At 60.8% G+C, this 17,684-nt stretch overlaps 2 protein-coding genes across 2 annotated transcripts; both read right to left on the reverse strand.

Moving 5' to 3' along the window:
• Nucleotides 1-129: 129 nt before the first annotated feature.
• On the reverse strand, nt 130-3,041 carry ANTKMT (adenine nucleotide translocase lysine methyltransferase). Its single transcript, XM_054270908.1, has 5 exons — nt 2,856-3,041; nt 2,336-2,440; nt 1,595-1,735; nt 1,006-1,056; nt 130-458 (listed from the first exon to the last, which is right to left on the reverse strand). Exons 1-5 carry the CDS (start codon nt 3,039-3,041, stop codon nt 270-272), a joined length of 672 nt encoding a protein of 223 aa, XP_054126883.1. The 3' UTR covers nt 130-269.
• A 9,259-nt stretch (nt 3,042-12,300) lies between these two features.
• METRN (meteorin, glial cell differentiation regulator) lies at nt 12,301-15,690 on the reverse strand. Its single transcript, XM_054270904.1, has 4 exons — nt 15,605-15,690; nt 14,260-14,681; nt 14,086-14,145; nt 12,301-13,350 (listed from the first exon to the last, which is right to left on the reverse strand). Exons 1-4 carry the CDS (start codon nt 15,688-15,690, stop codon nt 13,034-13,036), a joined length of 885 nt encoding a protein of 294 aa, XP_054126879.1. The 3' UTR covers nt 12,301-13,033.
• Between the last annotated feature and the right edge of the window lie 1,994 nt (nt 15,691-17,684).

The following is a 17,684-nucleotide window of genomic DNA, read 5'->3' on the forward strand; positions in this document are numbered from 1 at the left end:
TTCAATTGAAATAAAGCAGCAATCATCTAAAAAGAGGCACTGGAGTTTCATCCCTTAAATCCTGCGTTAACCCCAGGATTTCCAGGTTTGATTTTCTCCTCTCTTGCTTTGCTCAACACTCTGGAAAATCTACCACCTTGCAAGTCCCCAGGACAAATGCTGGCCAAGCACTTCTGTCCTGAGCTGAGCCAAGGGCTGGAGTGGCTCTGACCCTTAAAAATGCCAGGCTTAAGGAGGGTGCTGTTAAACCGGGCTTAATGAGGCTGGGGTCAGACCTGGCTTTGCTGGGCCCTGCCCTGCACTTCCCTCCGCACCTCCTTGATGTCATAGGCCCAGACCTGGTCCAGGCCCTGGCCCAGGGTGCAGCTGGGGCTCCAGGAGGGGAAGGGGTAGCGGCCGGCCACCACCCGCGCGTCGTCGGGCAGTTCTGCCAGGAGCTTGGTGGCCAAGGGAGGCTTCTGGGGAGAGAGACACAGCCAGGGGCAGGAGGCAGCGTTAGGACACGGTCACACAGTAGCAGTGCCACCAGGGACCCTCTGGGACATCTACCCTTCAAAGCAGAGGGCTGGTACTGGCCCGGGGTAAGGCTGGGACTTGGAGCAACAGCACAAGAGGGACAGCCTCAAGCTGTGCCAGGGGAGGTTCAGGTTGGATATTGGGAAAATTTCCTCCCTGAAATGGTGGTCAGGCACTGGCACAGCTGCCCAGGGCAGTGGTGAGGTCACCATCCCTGCAGGGCTTTGACACGGATGTGGCACTTAGGGACATGGCTCAGTGCTGGAGGAATGGCAGGACTTCAACCCAGAGGGACTTTCCAACCTCCATCATTCCATAAATCCATAAATCCAAATTTGTGCAGCACCAAACCACTCAGCCACAGGGGTGCCCACCTGGCCTTATTCCACCCCTTATTCCACCCATTCCACCCTTATTTCACCTCTGTTTCCCAAGACAAGCCCCCTGGAGCTGGCCCAGAAGGACTCGGGGTGTGAGGGGCTGACTCACCACGCTGGGGGCCAGGAACACGATCACGTTGTGGCAGTCAGAGAGATCCACCTTAAAACAGAAGGAAAAGGGCAATAACGAGCAGCAGGCAGAGCAGGAACAGCTGCTTGAGTGTCCAAACCTTGTGGGTGATCTTTGAAACTTTGCAGGGATCAAAGATGCCACAAAAGATGTGGGATGGGGAAGTGTGGGTGTGAAAGCAGCACGTCTTGGGAAACACCTGCTTCCAGCGCCATCCCAGACCCACATTCCCTTATGGATTCTCTCTGGTCAGGCTGCAGACACCTCATGGCAGCCTGAGAAGCTCATGCCTACAGGTGAGCCTGTCAGCAGCACCCAAACCTCTCCTCAGAGCTGCTCCAAGCAGCAGAACTGGCCACGGGCTGCTGCCCCGGCTGGCATTCCCTGCAAAGGAGGATGGATTTCCACCTCCCAGCTGGCACTCCCTGGAAAGGACGATGGATTTCCACCTCCCAGGAGCAGTGTGGGATGGCGAAGGAGCAAGCAGCCATCAGTAAATCCATCCTGGAGATGCAAACAGAGCTCTGGCCCTGCCCTGAGCACACCCAGACCCTTGGGATGCTGTTACCTTCCACAGATCCCTCTTCAGGAAGGAGATCTTGCCGTGGTAGCCGGCCCTCCAGGCACGGTAGTTGGCCAGGCACAGCAGCCAGGGGTTGAGCTCATAGCCCAGGGCTGGCCTCAGCCCCTGCTTGTAAGCCTCGAGCACCTGCACAGGAGAGAGGGAGGGCTGAAAATCAAAGCAGCTCAGTTTTGAGTCCGGGGCAGGATTTGGGAGGGCAGGGGCTGCTGCCCAGCTGCACCCACCCCATCCTGCTGGCTCACAGGCAGGGTGACCTTGGAGCTCAGCACCATCCATTCCTTCACTGCCACCCTGCTCCCTGCATGCATCTTTTGGGGCTGCCAAAGACCCCCTATGGCCATCTAGAGCCACCCTGGAGCACCTAGGGCTGCCTAGAACCACCTGGGGCTGTCTAGAGCCACCTTGGACCATGCTGGGTCACCAAGGACTACCAAAGACAGTCTAGGAATATTTAAGACAGTCTAGGACCACCAAGGACAGTCTAGGACCACCTAGGAAAGCCTACGACTATTCAGGACAGCCCAGGGACCCCTTGGGACACCTGGGATGATCTAGAACCACTTACAGCTGTCTAAGACCATCAAGGGTGCTCTGGGACCACCGGGGATGGTCCTGGCCACCCAGAAGCCCAGCCAGAAGCCCGGCAGCAGCAGGGTGGGGGTGTCCCCTCCACCCTCCCTGCCCTTGGCCCACCCCGGACACCTCAATTTCCCCCAGGAGCCTTACCAGCCGTCCATCTCCGGATCCCAGATCCACGGTCTTGCCGGCGCGGCCCCGCAGCAGCGCCAGGGTGTTGGCCACCTGCCGGGGGCTGGAGGGCTGGTATGGCACCTGCGGGGGCACAGCGGGTCAGGGGATCGGGGTTGGTGTCCCGGGGATCGGGGTGCTGGTACCAGCAGGCACAGCGGGTCAGGGGGACAGGCCTCGGGATCAGGGTACTGGTACCTGCAGACACAGGGGTTCGGGGTGCCGGTACCCGCAGGCACAGGGGATCGGGGTGCCAGTACCCGCAGGCACAGGGGTCAGGGTATCGGGGTGCCGGTACCCGCAGGCACAGGGGATCGGGGTGCCGGGACCTGCAGGCACAGGGGATCGGGGTGCCAGTACCCGCAGGCACAGGGGTCAGGGTATCGGGGTGCCGGTACCCGCAGGCACAGGGGATCGGGGTGCCGGTACCTGCAGGCACAGGGGATCGGGGGTGCCGGTACCGGCAGGCACAGGGGTCAGGGTATCGGGGTGCCGGTACCTGCAGGCGCAGCGGGACGCGGCGGAAGCCCGGCATCAGCAGCACGGCCCAGGTTGCCCACACGGCCGCCCCGCTGGCCGCCGCCAGAGCCAGCAGCCCCCGGCCGCCCAGCGCCGCCCCGGGACGGGCCCAGCTCGGCTCGCCCGGCTCGCCCGGATCCCAGCCCGGATCCACGGCCGGATCCATGGCCGCCGGAAGGGGAGGGCAGCACGGCCGGGCGCCTTCCGCCGGGACGCCGGGGACACAGGAGGGACACGGGCCGGGCACGGGGATGGGGACAGGAGGGATACGGTCCCGGGGAATCCGCGCTGCCCCCGCCCCGGGGCTGCGGGAGGGACACAGCCGGGCATGGAGTGTGCGGGTGTGCACAGGTGTGTGTGTGTGTGTGTGTGTGTGTGTGTGATAACAGCTGTGTGTGAGTGTGTGTGTGATGACAGCTGTACGTGTGAGTGTATGTCATAACAGCTCTGTGTGTGTGATAACAACTCTGTGTGTGTGTATCAACAGTTGTGTGTCTGTGTGTGTGTGTCTCTGTGTGTTTGTGCAGAGCTGGTTTTGCTCCAGGGCAGTTCTGCACGGTTGTTGTGCACACGTTTGTGTGGAGCTGTGAGTGGTGAATGGCTGTGCACTGCTGTTTGTGTGTGTGTGTGTGTGTGTCTGTGTCTGTGTGTGTCTGTGTGTGCAGGCTGTGTATGGCTGTTGTGTGCAGGGGTGTGCTGCTGTGTCCTGTGCACGATGAGCACGTGTATGTACTGTGAACAGCTCTGTGTGTTGTGCACAGTTTGTGTGGATGTGCAGTTGTGTGAGGCTGTGCACGGTTTGTGTGGGTGTTGTGCACAGTTGGTGCAGTTGTGTGAGCTGTGAGTGACTGCAGCTCTGTGTGTTGCGCACAGTTTGTGTGGATGTTTGCACAGACATGCAATTGTGTGGGGCTGTGATTGATTCCAGCTGTGTGTGTGGCTGAGCACACTGTGTGCTGCAGTGAGTCGTGGTTCAGCTGTGCACAGCCAGTTGTGCGTGGCTGTGTGTGCCTGTACTGTGACACACAGCTCTGTGTGGCTGTGCAGGGCTGTGCACACTCCTGTGAAGGGTTCTGATGGCTGCATGTGGCCGTGTACAGACGAACACAGCTGTGTGAAGCTGTGGGTGTTGTTGTACAGGTCTGAGTGGCCGTGTGTGTGCTTGTGCACAGGTTTGTGCAGCTGAGCACAGTCCTGCAGGGCTGTTACAGCTGCCTTGGTGTGCATGGGCGAGCAGGGCTGTGTGCATGGTGCCCAGCTGTGAGCGGGTGTGCATGGGTGTGCATTGCCATGTGCAGCTGTGCCCAGCTGTGTGCAGGTGTGCATGGGTGTACATTGCCCGGTGCAGCTGTGCCCAGCTGTGTGCAGGTGTGCAGGGCTGAGTGTGCATTGCCATGTGCAGCTGTGCCCAGCTGTGTGCAGGTGTGCAGGGCTGAGTGTGCATTGCCATGTGCAGCTGTGCCCAGCTGTGTGCAGGTGTGCATGGGTGTGCATTGCCCGGTGCAGCTGTGCCCAGCTGTGTGCAGGTGTGCAGGGCTGAGTGTGCATTGCCCTGTCCAGCTGTGCCCAGCTGTGTGCAGGTGTGCATGGGCGTGCATTGCCCTGTGCAGCTGTGCCCAGCTGTGTGCAGGTGTGCATGGGCGTGCATTGCCGTGTGCAGCTGTGCCCAGCTGTGTGCAGGTGTGCATGGGTGTGCATTGCCCGGTGCAGCTGTGCCCAGCTGTGTGCAGGTGTGCATGGGTGTGCATTGCCCGGTGCAGCTGTGCCCAGCCGTGTGCAGGTGTGCATGCCCTGCATGGGTGTTGGCACTCCTGCCCGGCTGTGCATGGATCTGTGTGTGGTTATGCGTTGGTGCACAGTCCTGTGTGGGGTGTGCACGGTGGGGTGCACTTGTGACCAGCTGTGCACAGCTGTGCATGGGGCTGTTGGGGGGCTCTGCACACCCATGTGGGGCTGTAGGGGTTGTAGGGCTGTGCACACTTTTGTGTGAGGCTGTTGAGGGGCTGTGTACAGCCGTGTAGGGCTGTTGGGGCTGTTTGGGGTTGCTGGGGGCTGTTCACACCTGTGTGGGGCTGTTGGAGCTGTAGGGGCTGCGCACAGCTATGTGGGGCTGTTGGGCCTGTGTCACAGACACATTTTATGAAAAATCCTTTCCTTGGGATTTTTCCTCCTGAGAAGCTGGGAGGCCTCAGGAACAAAATGTAAACAATGGTTATCTGCTGCTGTGGAATGCAACAGGTGCATCTGTGATTGGTCTCATGTGGTTGTTTCTAATTAATGGCCAATCACAGTCAGCTGGCTCAGACCCTCTGTCCGAGCCACAAGCCTTTGTTATCATTCTATTCCTTTTCTATTCTTAGCCAGCCTTCTGATGAAATCCTTTCTTCTATTCTTTTAGTATAGTTTTAATATAATATATATCATAAAATAATAAATCAAGCCTTCTGAAACATGGAGTCAGATCCTCGTTTCTTTGCTCATCCTCAGACCCCTGTGAACATGGTCACAGGGGCTGTGCACACCCGTGTGCACCTGTAGGGGCTGTTTGTGGTTGTTGGGGAGCTGTAGGGGCTCCAGGAGCTGTTTGGGGTTGCTGAGGGCTGTGCACACCCGTGTGGGGCTGTTGGGGCTGTGCTGTCTCCCCCCAGGGCTTTCTGGCTGCAAGGCAGCAGCAATGTGGGAAAATTCCAGGCCTTGGGAGGGGGGGGCCCCAGGCCCTGCAGCCCCAGCCCAGCCCCAGTTAGTGACCCCCCCCCCAAGCAGCCCAAACACGGAACAACACCGTCCAGCAGGGCACAAAGGGCCGCAGCCCCCTGCCAGCACAGCCACATGTCACCGGGGATGTCCCTGCTGTCACCTCTGTGGGAATCCATAAAATCAGAACGCTTTAGGAAAACTGCAGAACTGTTCTCTCCTCAGCCCGTGGGTCAGCAGTTGTGGGGTGTGACCGTGTTCACAGGGGTCCCAGGATGAGGGGAGAGACGAGGATCTGACTCCATGTTTCAGAAGGCTGATTTATTATTTTATGATATATATTACATTAAAACTATACTAAAAGAATAGAAGAAAGGATTTCATCAGAAGGCTGGCTAAGAATAGAAAAAGAAGGAATGATAACAAAGGCTTGTGTCTCTGACAGAGTGTCCAAGCCAGCTGACTGTGATTGGCCATTAATTAGAAACATCCAACATGGGCCAATCACAGATGCACCTGTTGCATTCCACAGCAGCAGATAACCAATGTTTACATTTTGTTCTTGAGGCCTCCCAGCTTCCCAGGAGAAAAAATTCAAAGGAAAGGATTTCTCATAAAAAGATGTCTGTGACAGTGGGGTTTTCTAGGGGTCCCCCTCCAGCCCCACATCAGGGTGTCCCCTGAGAGCCTGGGGGCTCTGGTGGCCCCCATGTCCTTGCCACAGGACCCCCAACCTCACAATGTGCCTCAGTGTCTGTGGGGCTGTTCCCAGGGGAGGAGAGACCCCAGCCCCATCCTGGGAATGGCTTTGGGGTGCAGGGAAGCAGAGTCGGGGAGTGGGATCCCCCCTCCTCAGTGCTGCAGAGCCCCTCTTTGTGGAGCTGCCCAGGGCAGGAGTGTTCCTGCTCCCACCTCCGCCTGGTTTGTGGGAACGGAGCGGGATGAGGATGCACACACACCCACACACGGGTTCTACCCCCACACACACATCTTGGGGCACTAACAACAGCCAGACCCCATTAATCACGGCCCCAGAGCAGCACTGGGGGAACTGAAGCCGTCCCCAAAACACATCCCAGGGCTGCTCCCTCCGAGGGCTCGGTGTGGCCAACTCGGGGCTCACGGGGATCACCCCGATTTTCCGCCTTCTGCTCTTTCTTGCTGGCAGGTGGAGCTGCTTAAAGCAGAAAATCCCGGGAAATCGGAGCCAAGGGGAGCCGGGGGGCTGAGGAGGAGGAGAGGAGGAGGAGGAGGAGGATGATGAGGAGGATGAGGAGGATGAGGAGGATGGTCCGTGGGGGATGAGGCGCTCCTGGAGCTGCCCGAGCGGTGCTGCAGAGTGAATGAACTCAGGAGGAAACGCCCGGGCACGGCTGAGCCCTCCTGCCCTGTCCCTGGCATTGAGCAGAGGGTGAAAAATGCCAATCACTTGTTTTTAAAATTTTAAAAGTTTAATAGTAATAAAATGGTTATAAAGATAGTAAGGCAATTACAGTAATAATAATTTGAATTAGGACAATATGAGACAATAAAAACAGAGTTACAGACAGTCCAGGTACCTTTTCTGGGCAGCACGATTAGGATTAACCCTTAAAAACAACAACCTGTTGCATATTCATACACTTCATACATGATGCATAAATTCCATTCAAACACAGGATTCTGTCTGGTCATCATCAACTTCTTCCTCTGAATCCTGACAGCGCCTTCGAGGCGGGAAGAAGTTCATTTCTTCTGATAAGAGGGCAATAAATTCTTTTTCTATGAAAGATTCAGGTGTCCTGTGGCTGCTATCTCGCTGCAAGCCCTTTCTTTAAAAAAAAATATCCTACATAGCACAGTTCCTATTTTAACAATTTTTATAATAAAACTATATTTAACACAGTACTTAAGAGAATTAATACAGCATCACTTTCTAACACAACACATATAATATTCATTTGAATATTTGCGAAAAGCCAATCATAAAATACATGCATTTTTCACACAGGGGGTGCCCGGTCCCTCCTGCCCTGCCCGGGATGCCCGGTCCCTCCTGTCCCTGGCACTGAGCAGGGGGTGCCCGGTCCCTCCTGCCCCTGGGTTTAGCAGGGGGTGCCCTGTCCCTCCTGCCCTGGCACTGAGCAGGGGGTGCCCGGTCCCTCCTGCCCTTTCGCGGTGCCCGCAGCATCTCGGAGCGCCGGGACGAGCAGATGGCCGTGCGAGGGGACCGGCTGCGATGTGTCACTGCAGCCAAAGCGTTTTTAATCCTCCCCTTCCCAGGGCAGCCTCCCCCGGCGGGGCCGCGGCGGCTGCAGAGCAGCCCCGAGCGCCAGGAATGTGCGGCTCTGTGCTGGGAACGCCGCTTCCCTGCAGCTGTCGGCAGCCGGACGGGGGTGAGGGGCCGAGGGGGCCCCGCGGCGGGCCGGGGTCGCCTCCAGCCCCCGCATCCCTCCCTGGCTCTGCCCGGGTCTCAGGATGGGGCTGGAGGCAGAGCTGATGCCGGGATTTGGGGTGCAGCAATGGGGGGTGCGCTCAGGGTTATCAGTCCCCAAGGCTGTGGGGTGGAGTTTCCTCCGGCCCCCCGGGGCTCATCCTGACCCTCTGGGGCATCCTGGACCCCTCTGGGCTTCATCTTGAGTTTTAAACTCCAGAGGCATCGTCCTGACCCTATGGGGTATCCCTGAGCCCCAGGGGTTTTAGCTGAGTTTATGGGGCTCCCATAGTCCCAGGGGCATCATGCAAGCCTGTGGGATATCCTCAAACCCTGGGAGCTCATCCTGACCCTGTAGGGCATCCCTAAACCCCAGGAACATCACCCTGACCCTACTAGGGATCTCTGAACCCCGGGGACATCACCCTGACCCTACTGGGGATCCCTGAACCCCAAGGACATCACCCTGACCCTACTGGGGATCGCTGAACGCCAGGGACATCACCCTGACCCTACTGGGGATCCCTGAACCCCAGGGACATCATCCTGACCCTACTGGGGATCTCTGAACCCCGGGGACATCACCCTGACCGTGTAGGGCATCCCTGAACCCCAGGAACATTATCCTGACCCTACTGGGGATCCCTGATCTCAGAGCCACCCCTGTGTCCCCCGGCACCCCCTGAGCCCCGGGGTGCTGCCGGCAGGGTGGGCAGGCTGCCCGGGGGTCCCGGGGGTCCCCGCTCGGTGCTGGGGGCCGCAGGGGGGGGCTGAGCGGCCTTTGTGGCTCCCTTTGCGATTCACACGTTCGGGCTTTCATCCGGCAGCCGGGGAGGAGGAGGAGGAGGAGGAGGAGGAGGAGGAGGAGGAGGAGGAGGAGGAGGAGGGCGAAGGGAGCAGGAGAGGGGGGAGAGGGGCTGGAGGGGGAAATGGCGGGAAACGGCGGCTGCCTTTGTGTGACAGGGATGGGGACAGGGACGGGGACAGCGGCAGTGCCACCGCTCGGGGTTTGCCATCCCGTGTGAATGCCCACCCACGGCGTGGCCGAGGGGCTGCACGGCCCCCCGGAGGTTCTGGAGCTGGGCTGTGGGTGCACAATGGGGCTGATCCCACGGAATGAGGAGCCCCAGGCACGTCCCTGGGCACACAGGGAGCTGCTGTGGGGCGCTGCTCTCTGAGGCTGCCCCAAATCCCACCCCGTGTGGGGCAGGCTGGTGAGTGGGGGGCTTTTGGAGCAGATCTGGGTTGTGTCCATGGTGGGCACCATGGGGCCACCCTGCCCTGTCCTGCCAGGGGCTGTTACACTCCTCATTGTGGTCACCCCTCTCCATGGTCACCCCTCACCATGCTCACCCCTCACCGTGCTCACCCCTCACTGTGATCGCCCCTCACTCTGGTCACTCCTCACCATGGTCACCCCTCACCGTGCTCACCCCTCACCGTGCTCACCCCTCACCATGCTCACCCCTCACCATGGTCACCCCTCACCATGCTCACCCTTCACCGTGCTCACCCCTCACTGTGCTCAGCCCTCTCCATGGTCACCCCTCACTGTGCTCACCCCTCTCCATGGTCACCCCTCACCGTGCTCACCCCTCACCATGGTCACCCTTGCTGTGGTCACCCCTCACTGTGGTCACTCCTCGCTGTGGTCACCCCTCACCATGGTTACCCCTCACTGTGCTCACCCCTCACTGTGCTCACCCCTCACTTTGTTCACCCCTCACTGTGCTCACCCCTCACCATCCTCACCCCTCACCATGCTCACCCCTCACTGTGCTCACCCCTCACTGTGGTCACCCCTCTCCGAGCCCCTCCTGACCCCCCCAGCTCCACTCACTGTCCCCTACCGGTTCCCCTGGCCCTGCTGCCTCCCACCCCATTTTCCATCCTGTGGAGGAAATATTCCCCAGCATGGAGTTTGTCTCATTGTGTTTTCACCCTTCACGGCCTAGCTCCGTGCCAAGAGGCCGGGCAGGAATTTTGTCTGGGCCAGGGCCGGGCTCTGCTTTCAGGGAAATGCTGGGATGGAGATCCCAGAGCTGTGGGATTCCCAGAGCCCCAGGGAAGGGCTGTTACCCCAGCCCACAGAGGGGAAACTGAGGCATGGTTATCCCTGCGATGCTCCCACAGGAAGCCTCAGTGCCCCGGCCAGGGCCCAGCGCTGAGCGGTGACAGCCGCGGGAAGCGACCCAACCTGACAGGGGCCAGAGGGCACCAAAACCAGCCCAGAAACCTCCATGCCAGCAAAGGAGCGCAGTCCCAGCCCTTTCCGCAGCGGCACACCGAGCTGCTCTGGCCAAATAAACAGATGGGAAGAAAAACAAGAGGTTTTGCTGGCGGGCAGAAAAGCGCCGGATGCCTCTCGGGTTAAACGCCGGCATTGAGCCGGGAGGAATGCGGGGTCGGAGCAGCCGTGATTTACCCCCGCGCATACAGAGGATGCCGTGGGCAGCACAATTCCCTCTGCACCTCATTTATTGCTTTTCCAGCTTCATTTTTCCTCCTCCGCTGGGTTTCCCACTCCTTCCCCCTTCCCCCTGCCTCTCTTGGCTCCTGCTCGGATCTGGCATCCTGCAGTGCCCAGCGTGGAGCTCCAGCCTCCCCAGGGCCAGGTCCAGCCCTCAGAGCCCAGCCCGGCCCCAAAATGGGGCAGTAAAAAGGATAAAATGAAAATATCCAAGTATAAAATTGGCAGTAAAGCATAAAGCAAGCAGCAAACTCTCCTCAAGGGAAAACATGTGTTGTGTATCAAACCCACCAGGATCTTATCACAGCCAGATCATTCTATACACACACACATATAGATATTTATATTTAATTATGCTCCAAAGCCCACAGCATTCTTTGGAAACTTTTTTTTGGCAAGGAAAAGCACATTGTGGTCAGCAGAGGCACCGAGCACTCAGCAGCAGCTCATCCTGGCTGGTGATATTTGAAAAGGTGTTATTGAAACAAAATTGGAAAGGTTTTAATGACAAGCAGACGTGGCAGGAGCTTTGCTTGAGAGGTTTGGGGGGCTCGAGGGATTTGGGGGGGCTCAGGGGCTGAGATTTCCTGTGCTGAGCCCTGTGACATCAATGGTTGGGAGGAAAGGTCCCTGGCTGGGGGTGCTGTGCCCCATTCCCATGTCCCGGGGGGATTCCAGTGCCCCATTCCCATCTGGGTGCCCCATGTCCCCTATCTAGAGGAGTTCCAGTGCCCCATTCCCATGTGGGTGCCCCTGTCCCATATCTAGAGGGGTTCTAGTGCCTCATTCCAAGCTGGGTGCCCCATGTCCCATGTTTAGGAGGGTTCCAGTGCCCCATTCCCAACTGGGAGTCCCATGTCTAGGAGGATTCCAGTGCCCCATTCCCATGTCCCATGTCTAGGGGGATGCAGTGCCCCATTCCCATCTGGGTGCCCCATTCCCATGTGTAGGGGAGGTCCAGTGCCCCATTCCCATCTGGGTGCCCCATGTCTAGGCAGGTTCCAGTGCCCCATTCCCATGTCCCATGTCTAGGGGGATGCAGTGCCCCATTCCCATCTGGGTGCCCCATGTCCCATGTCTAGGGGGGGTTCCAGTGCCCCATTCCCATGTGTAGGGGAGGTCCAGTGCCCCATTCCCATCTGGGTGCCCCATGTCTAGGCAGGTTCCAGTGCCCCATTCCCATGTCCCATGTCTAGGGGGATTCCAGTGCCCCATTCCCACCTGGGTGCCCCATGTCCCATATCTGGGGGGGTTCCCGTGCTCCATTCCCAACTGGCTGCTCCCTGTCCCATCCCTGTCTGGGAGGCTCCTGTGCCCCATCCCAGCCGAGGTTTGCTGGCTGGGGATTCCGTGTCCCTTCCCTGCCCGGGGGTTCTGTTCCCCATCCCCGTGCAGGATTCCCACGTCCCAGCCCTGCCCCGCGGTCCCGTCCCCCTCGGCATTCCCAGGGGAGCGGTGCCGGGGCCGGCGGGGTGGGCAGGGCAGGGCAGGGCTGGGATGCTGCCGCGGCACAATCGGGCACAATGAGGCACAAAGAGGCCTTGTGGCCGCTGGCTCTGACGAGAATCAGCGCTGACAGCGGCTCCTCCAGCAGGGTCACCCACCCAGCACGGAGCCACCCGCCCCTGGTCCCCACACCAGGGATACCCGGGGAGAGGGACCCCAAAGTGCTGGGGATCGCTGGGGTGCAGAATGTGCAAACTGCAATAAATCTCTTTCCATACAGAGAGATGTCCAGGTATCAGGGCTGTTTCCAGCCCCAGGGTCATAGCTGGAGCTGGCACAGAGGGGAGCAGGTGGCACACACTGAACATCTTGCTCAGCTTGTTAAAAACAGGAGCCACACGCTACAAATACAGCTTAGTTTATAAAAAAGAAGTCACAAATTTGGTATCGTTATAACTTTAGTGCACATACGATGCCCCCCACCCCCAGGTCCAAAGTTCCCATGGCTGGCACGGCCTGCCCTGCTCACCCAGGGCTGCCAGGGACGGTGGCACTGTCACCTCTCCCTGTTCCTGTGGCACCTTCCTGTGTCAGTGCTTTGGTCCTGCCCTGACCGTGCCAAGGACACCTCTGCTCCCCCGCCAGCCTTCCTCCCACCTCACTGTTCCCTTCATTCCCTTCAGCTTCTCTCCTCTTCCTTGGCATCCGCCCCGCAGCTCCTGCCCGTGCCAGGGCCAGGCTCACCGCTGCCTGCTCCCCCTTCCACCCCTCAACTTTACAGATCCATCTCCTGGCCCTTCCACTCCCTTCTGTGCCTTCCGTGTCCCTGGACCGGCCACCACGGCCACCCGCCCCGAGCCCTGCCGGGGTCTGGCCAGACCCACTGTGCCCACAGCACCCCCTGAGCATGCAGCACCCCGCTCCCCATTCTGCTGCACCCCTCACCCAGGCAGCTCCCTGGGCACCCTGGGCAAATCCCTTCCCTTCCAGCAGGATTTCCCCAAACCCCCCAGCCCGCCGGCGGGTGCTGCCCCAGCCCAGCTCCGTGTGCCACGCTCCCTCCGGGCACCGTCCCCGTGTCCCCGGGATGCTCTCAGTGAGGCAGGGCCGGCTCCCCCGGCACTCCCGGAGCCGCTCAGTCCACGGGGAACTCGCAGGGGTTCTGGTGCGTGCGCTGGGCGCCCCGGTAGATGCGCTGGAAGTCCCGGTAGCGCGGAGCGCAGCTCAGCCAGGCCTCCCCGAAGTGCAGCCAGCCCGTGAAGAGGAAGGAGCCGGGGCCCGGCCGGACCCCGCAGCGCAGGGGGGTGCGGATGCTGCCCACGGGCCGGCCCGGCCGCCCGCCTGCCTGGAACAGCGGGAATTTCTGCCGGTGGATGCGCGTGGCGCTCACCCCAATGATGGATTCCTGCAGCTCGGCGTCGTTGGACACGCTCCGGATGCTGCCGCGGATGACTGCAGGGAAGGTGGGAGGCTGTCAGCTTGGCCCTGACCCTGTCCCCACTGCCATCCACATCCCCAGTCCTGTCCCCATCCCTGTCTCCATCCCATCTCCATCACTGTCCCTGTGCACATTCCCATCCTCATCCCCATTGCAGTCCCTGTACCCACCTGCATTCTCATTCCCATCCTTATCCCCATCTCTGTTCTTGTCTCATTCCTACTCCCACTCCTGTTCCCATCCCCATCTCCATCCCAGTGCCCATCTTCATCTCCATCCCCATCCCAATCTCCAACCATATTCCCATCCCCATTCTAATCCCCATCCCTGTTCCCATTCCTATTGTCATTGCCTTTCCCATTATCATTCCCACTCCCATTCCCACTTCTGTTCCCATCCCCATCTCCACCCCAGTCCCCATCTTCATCTCAATCCCAATTTCCATCCCAATCTCCAACCTTGTTCCCATTCCCATTCCCTTTCCCATGCCCATTCCCATCCCCATCCCTGTTCCCATCCTCATCTCCACCCCAGTCCCCATCTTCACCTCAATCTCCATTTCCATCCTGATCTCCAATCCTGTTCCCATTCTCATTACTATCCCCATTCCCATTCCCATTCCCATTCCCATTCCCATTCCCAGCTCCATCCCCATCCCCAGCAGCACTCTGCACAGCCCATCCCATCCCATCCCATCCCAGTTTCCCTTTCGGGTCCATCCCCCGTCCCCTGCCCAGGGTGGCACTCACCAAAGTCACTAGTGCAAATGGCCATCAGGATCTCGGTGTCATTGCACGGCCGGCACGCACCTGCGGAGCCAAGCACAGCCTGTCACCCCCAGGTGACACAACACCCGACCCAGCCCCTCCCCACCCGCGGGCACCCTGCAGGGCCAGGGAAACTGAGGCAGGGCTCGGGCTCACCTTCGCTGCCGAGGCTGGCGGAGGGCAGCGCGGGCCGGGCCAGCCAGTCCCCCCGCAGCTCGTAGCGGAAGGCGGCGATGCGGCGGCTGATGTCGGGCTGCGGGGTGGCCTGCAGGAACAGCGCCACCTTCTCGTGGGGCAGCCAGCTGAAGCAGCGGGCGTGGGGCCGGGGCGCCTCGGGCAGCAGCAGCTCCAGGCCCCCCTCCCTCTCCAGGTAGAGCTGAGCCCCCCGGAAGGTCGCGCTGGGTTTGATGCAGGCGGTGACGCGCGGGGGGCTCCGGCCCTTGACGGCGGCGCTGGTGGGCGGCAGGCGGGGGGCCAGGCGGAGGCGGAGGGCCCCCGTGGGGTACAGCCACTCCAGCGAGCCCTCGGCGCAGTGCAGGGACAGCTGCTCCACGCTGCCAGCCTCCTGTGACAGCCCGCTGTGGGCACAGCACCGCGTCAGTGACAGGGACCCCCAGTGACAGGGACCCCCGGCCCGTGTCCCCCCGCACTCCCGAGCAGCCCCTCCACAGAGGCAGGAACAGCACCAAACCCTCGATAACTTGGACTTGGGGTTCAACCGCATCATTTAGGGGTGCCTGTGTTCCCCCAGCACTATTTGGAAGGAGTTAAGGGGCGGGGGGTGCAGCAGCACAGACCCCCTCACACGCAGTGTGGGCTCCCAAACCACCCCCAGGGTGGCCACAACTCGGGGTCCCCTGTTCCCACTTTGGGGATCCCCAGGGGATGCGGGGTCCCACTCTCACACACGATGCCTGGAGCCGCTTCTTTCCCGCGGCACGGGGGGGGGATAGGCCTGGACTCTGGCCTGGGGACAGCGGGGACACTCGGGGGCCGCTTTGTCCCGGACAGGGCGCTGGTGGCTGCGTGGCCCCCGTGTCTCCCCAGGCCCCCCGCGTGGGGCAGCCCCTCTGGCGGGCCCCGGCTCTTTGTTCCGAGTCCGGCGCCTTCGGGCGATGCTCAGGGCCCTGCCGGGGGTCCCGCCGGCCGCAGGGATGGGTCTCACGGGTGGGGGGCTCAGGGAGGGGGTGCCGGAGAGGCGCGGAGCCCCCCGGGGGGACCAGCATCCCTCAAAGCGGGGGGGAGCCGCACCCAGGGCTGAGGAAACTGAGGCAGGCGCGGATTCCCAGCATCCCACCCGTACCCTAAGCACGGATGCGGGAGGGGTTCAGCCCTGAGATGGAGATGGGGGGGCGGGGAGAGCAGAATGCCCATCCCCCACGAACCTGCCTGATCCAGGACCCGCGTGTGCCACCCCCGCCCGCCCCGGGCCGCTGCTCCCGGTGCCGGTTCCCGGTGCGGGGTTCCCGGTGCCGGTATTCCCGGTGTTCCCGGTGCCTACCTGCCCCTCCAGCTGCACTGATCCGCGGCCCCGCCGCCGATGGCCGCCCCCAGCCCGGCCAGGCACAGCGCCCGCAGCGCCCACATGGCCGCGCCCGCGGGGCCCCGGGCGGCCCGGCCCGGCCCGGCCCTGCCCGCAGCGCTGCCCGCACCGGGGCCGGGGCCGCGGGGACGGACGGGGGAGCGCGGCCACCACCCCGCGTCGCGCCCCGAACTTTCCGCCAATGGCGGCGCAGGGGCGGGCACGGGAGCCGCCCCCCCAGGCCCCCTCCCCACGGCCGGGGCCACCGGCATCCACCGCAGCCGCATCCCCGGAGCCCCCCGGGCTTGTCCGCATGGGGACACCGGCTGAGGCAGGGGACGGGACCCGGAGCAGGGCTGGGGTACCCCAGGGTCAGATCCACACCCGGGGGTGCACCCTGAATTCTGTAGGGCCAAGGCTGTGACAGCCACGGCTACAGCACGCCGAGCTGGGAACACCCCAAACCGTGCACAGCCCAAACTGTGCACACCCAAACTGTGCACACCCCAAACTGTGAACACCCCAAACTGTGAACACCCAAACTGTGCGCATCCCAAACTGTGCACAGCCCAAACTGTGCTCATCCCAAACTGTGCGCATCCCAAACTGTACACGCCCCAAAATATGCACGCCCCAATTGTCCACACCCCAAACTGTGAACACCCAAACTGTGGACACCCAAACTGTGCGCAGCCCAAACTGTGCACACCCCAAACTGTGAGCATCCAAACTGTACACGCCCCAAAATATGCACGCCCCAATTGTCCACACCCCAAACTGTGCACACCCCAAACTGCGAACAGCCCAAACTGTGCACATCCCAAACGTGCACACCCCAATTGTGCACCCCCAAACCGTGCACATTCCAAATTGTGCACATCCCAAACTGTGCACATCCCAAACTGCAAACACCCCAAACTGTGCACATCCAAACTGTGTGCACCCAAACTGTGTGCACCCCAAATGTGCACATCCCAAACGATGCACACCCAAACTGTGCACACCCCACACTGTGCACATCCTAAACTATGCACATCTCAAACTGTGCATGTCCCAAACTGTGCACACCCTAAGTGTGAACACCCCAAACTGTGAACACCCCAACTGTGTGTGCATCCCAAACTGTGCACACCCCAACTGTGCACACCCTGGCTATAGACACCCCAGGCCAGGTACACCCCAATTTTTCACACTCCAGCTCTGTCTATAGACACCCCAGCTGTGCACAGCCAGGCACAGGCATGGCCTGGGCTATGAACACCCCAGAGTGCAGCTCTCTGGTTTGTGCATCCCCCCAGAACTGTGCACCCCAACATCTGCACACACCCCAGGCCAGGACATTCACACCCACGGCCATGGGCACCCCAAGGCATGCACATGTGGGGCACCCCAGGCTGGGTGCACCCCAATCTCTGCACACCCCACACTGCAGTTTACACACCCCCACCCCAGAACTGTGCGCCCCAAGAGTCCACACCCCCCAGCCCTGAGTTACACACACCACGGGTCCCTGCACCCCGAGTTCTGCACCCCAGGCTCCATACACCCCAAATTGTGCACACCCCAACCCTTACACAGCCCAGCCCATAGCCCAGGCTACAGGCAAACCATGCTATGCACACCCCACACTGCAGCCCCCTGGTTTACCCCCACCCCAGAACTGTGCACCCCAAAAGTCTCACACCCCCCAGATCTGAGTTACACACATCATGGGTCCCTGCACCCCAGGCTCCATACACCCCAAATTATGCACACCCCACCCTATACACACCCCAGGCTACAGACAAACCAGGCCATACACATCCCACACTGGACCCCCCTGCTTTACACCCCCTAGAACTGCGTACTCCAAAATTTACTCCCCCCCCAACCTCCTTATATCCTCCCCCATCACCAGCAGCATCCCCCTCCCCACGGAGACATTTTCTGACGGGGGAGCCCGGGCACGTGGCACCGGGCCTGACACGGGGGTCGGGCACATCCGAACCCCGAATTTCCCCCCTCCAAACCTGGGGATTGCCTTCCACCCCCTCCCTTCCCGCCGCTATTGTGCCACCAC

The sequence above is a fragment of the Melozone crissalis genome, unplaced genomic scaffold (genome assembly GCF_028551555.1).
Source record: "Melozone crissalis strain CALT ecotype California unplaced genomic scaffold, PUWL_Pcris_2 ptg000012l_1, whole genome shotgun sequence".
Lineage (NCBI taxonomy): Eukaryota > Metazoa > Chordata > Aves > Passeriformes > Passerellidae > Melozone > Melozone crissalis.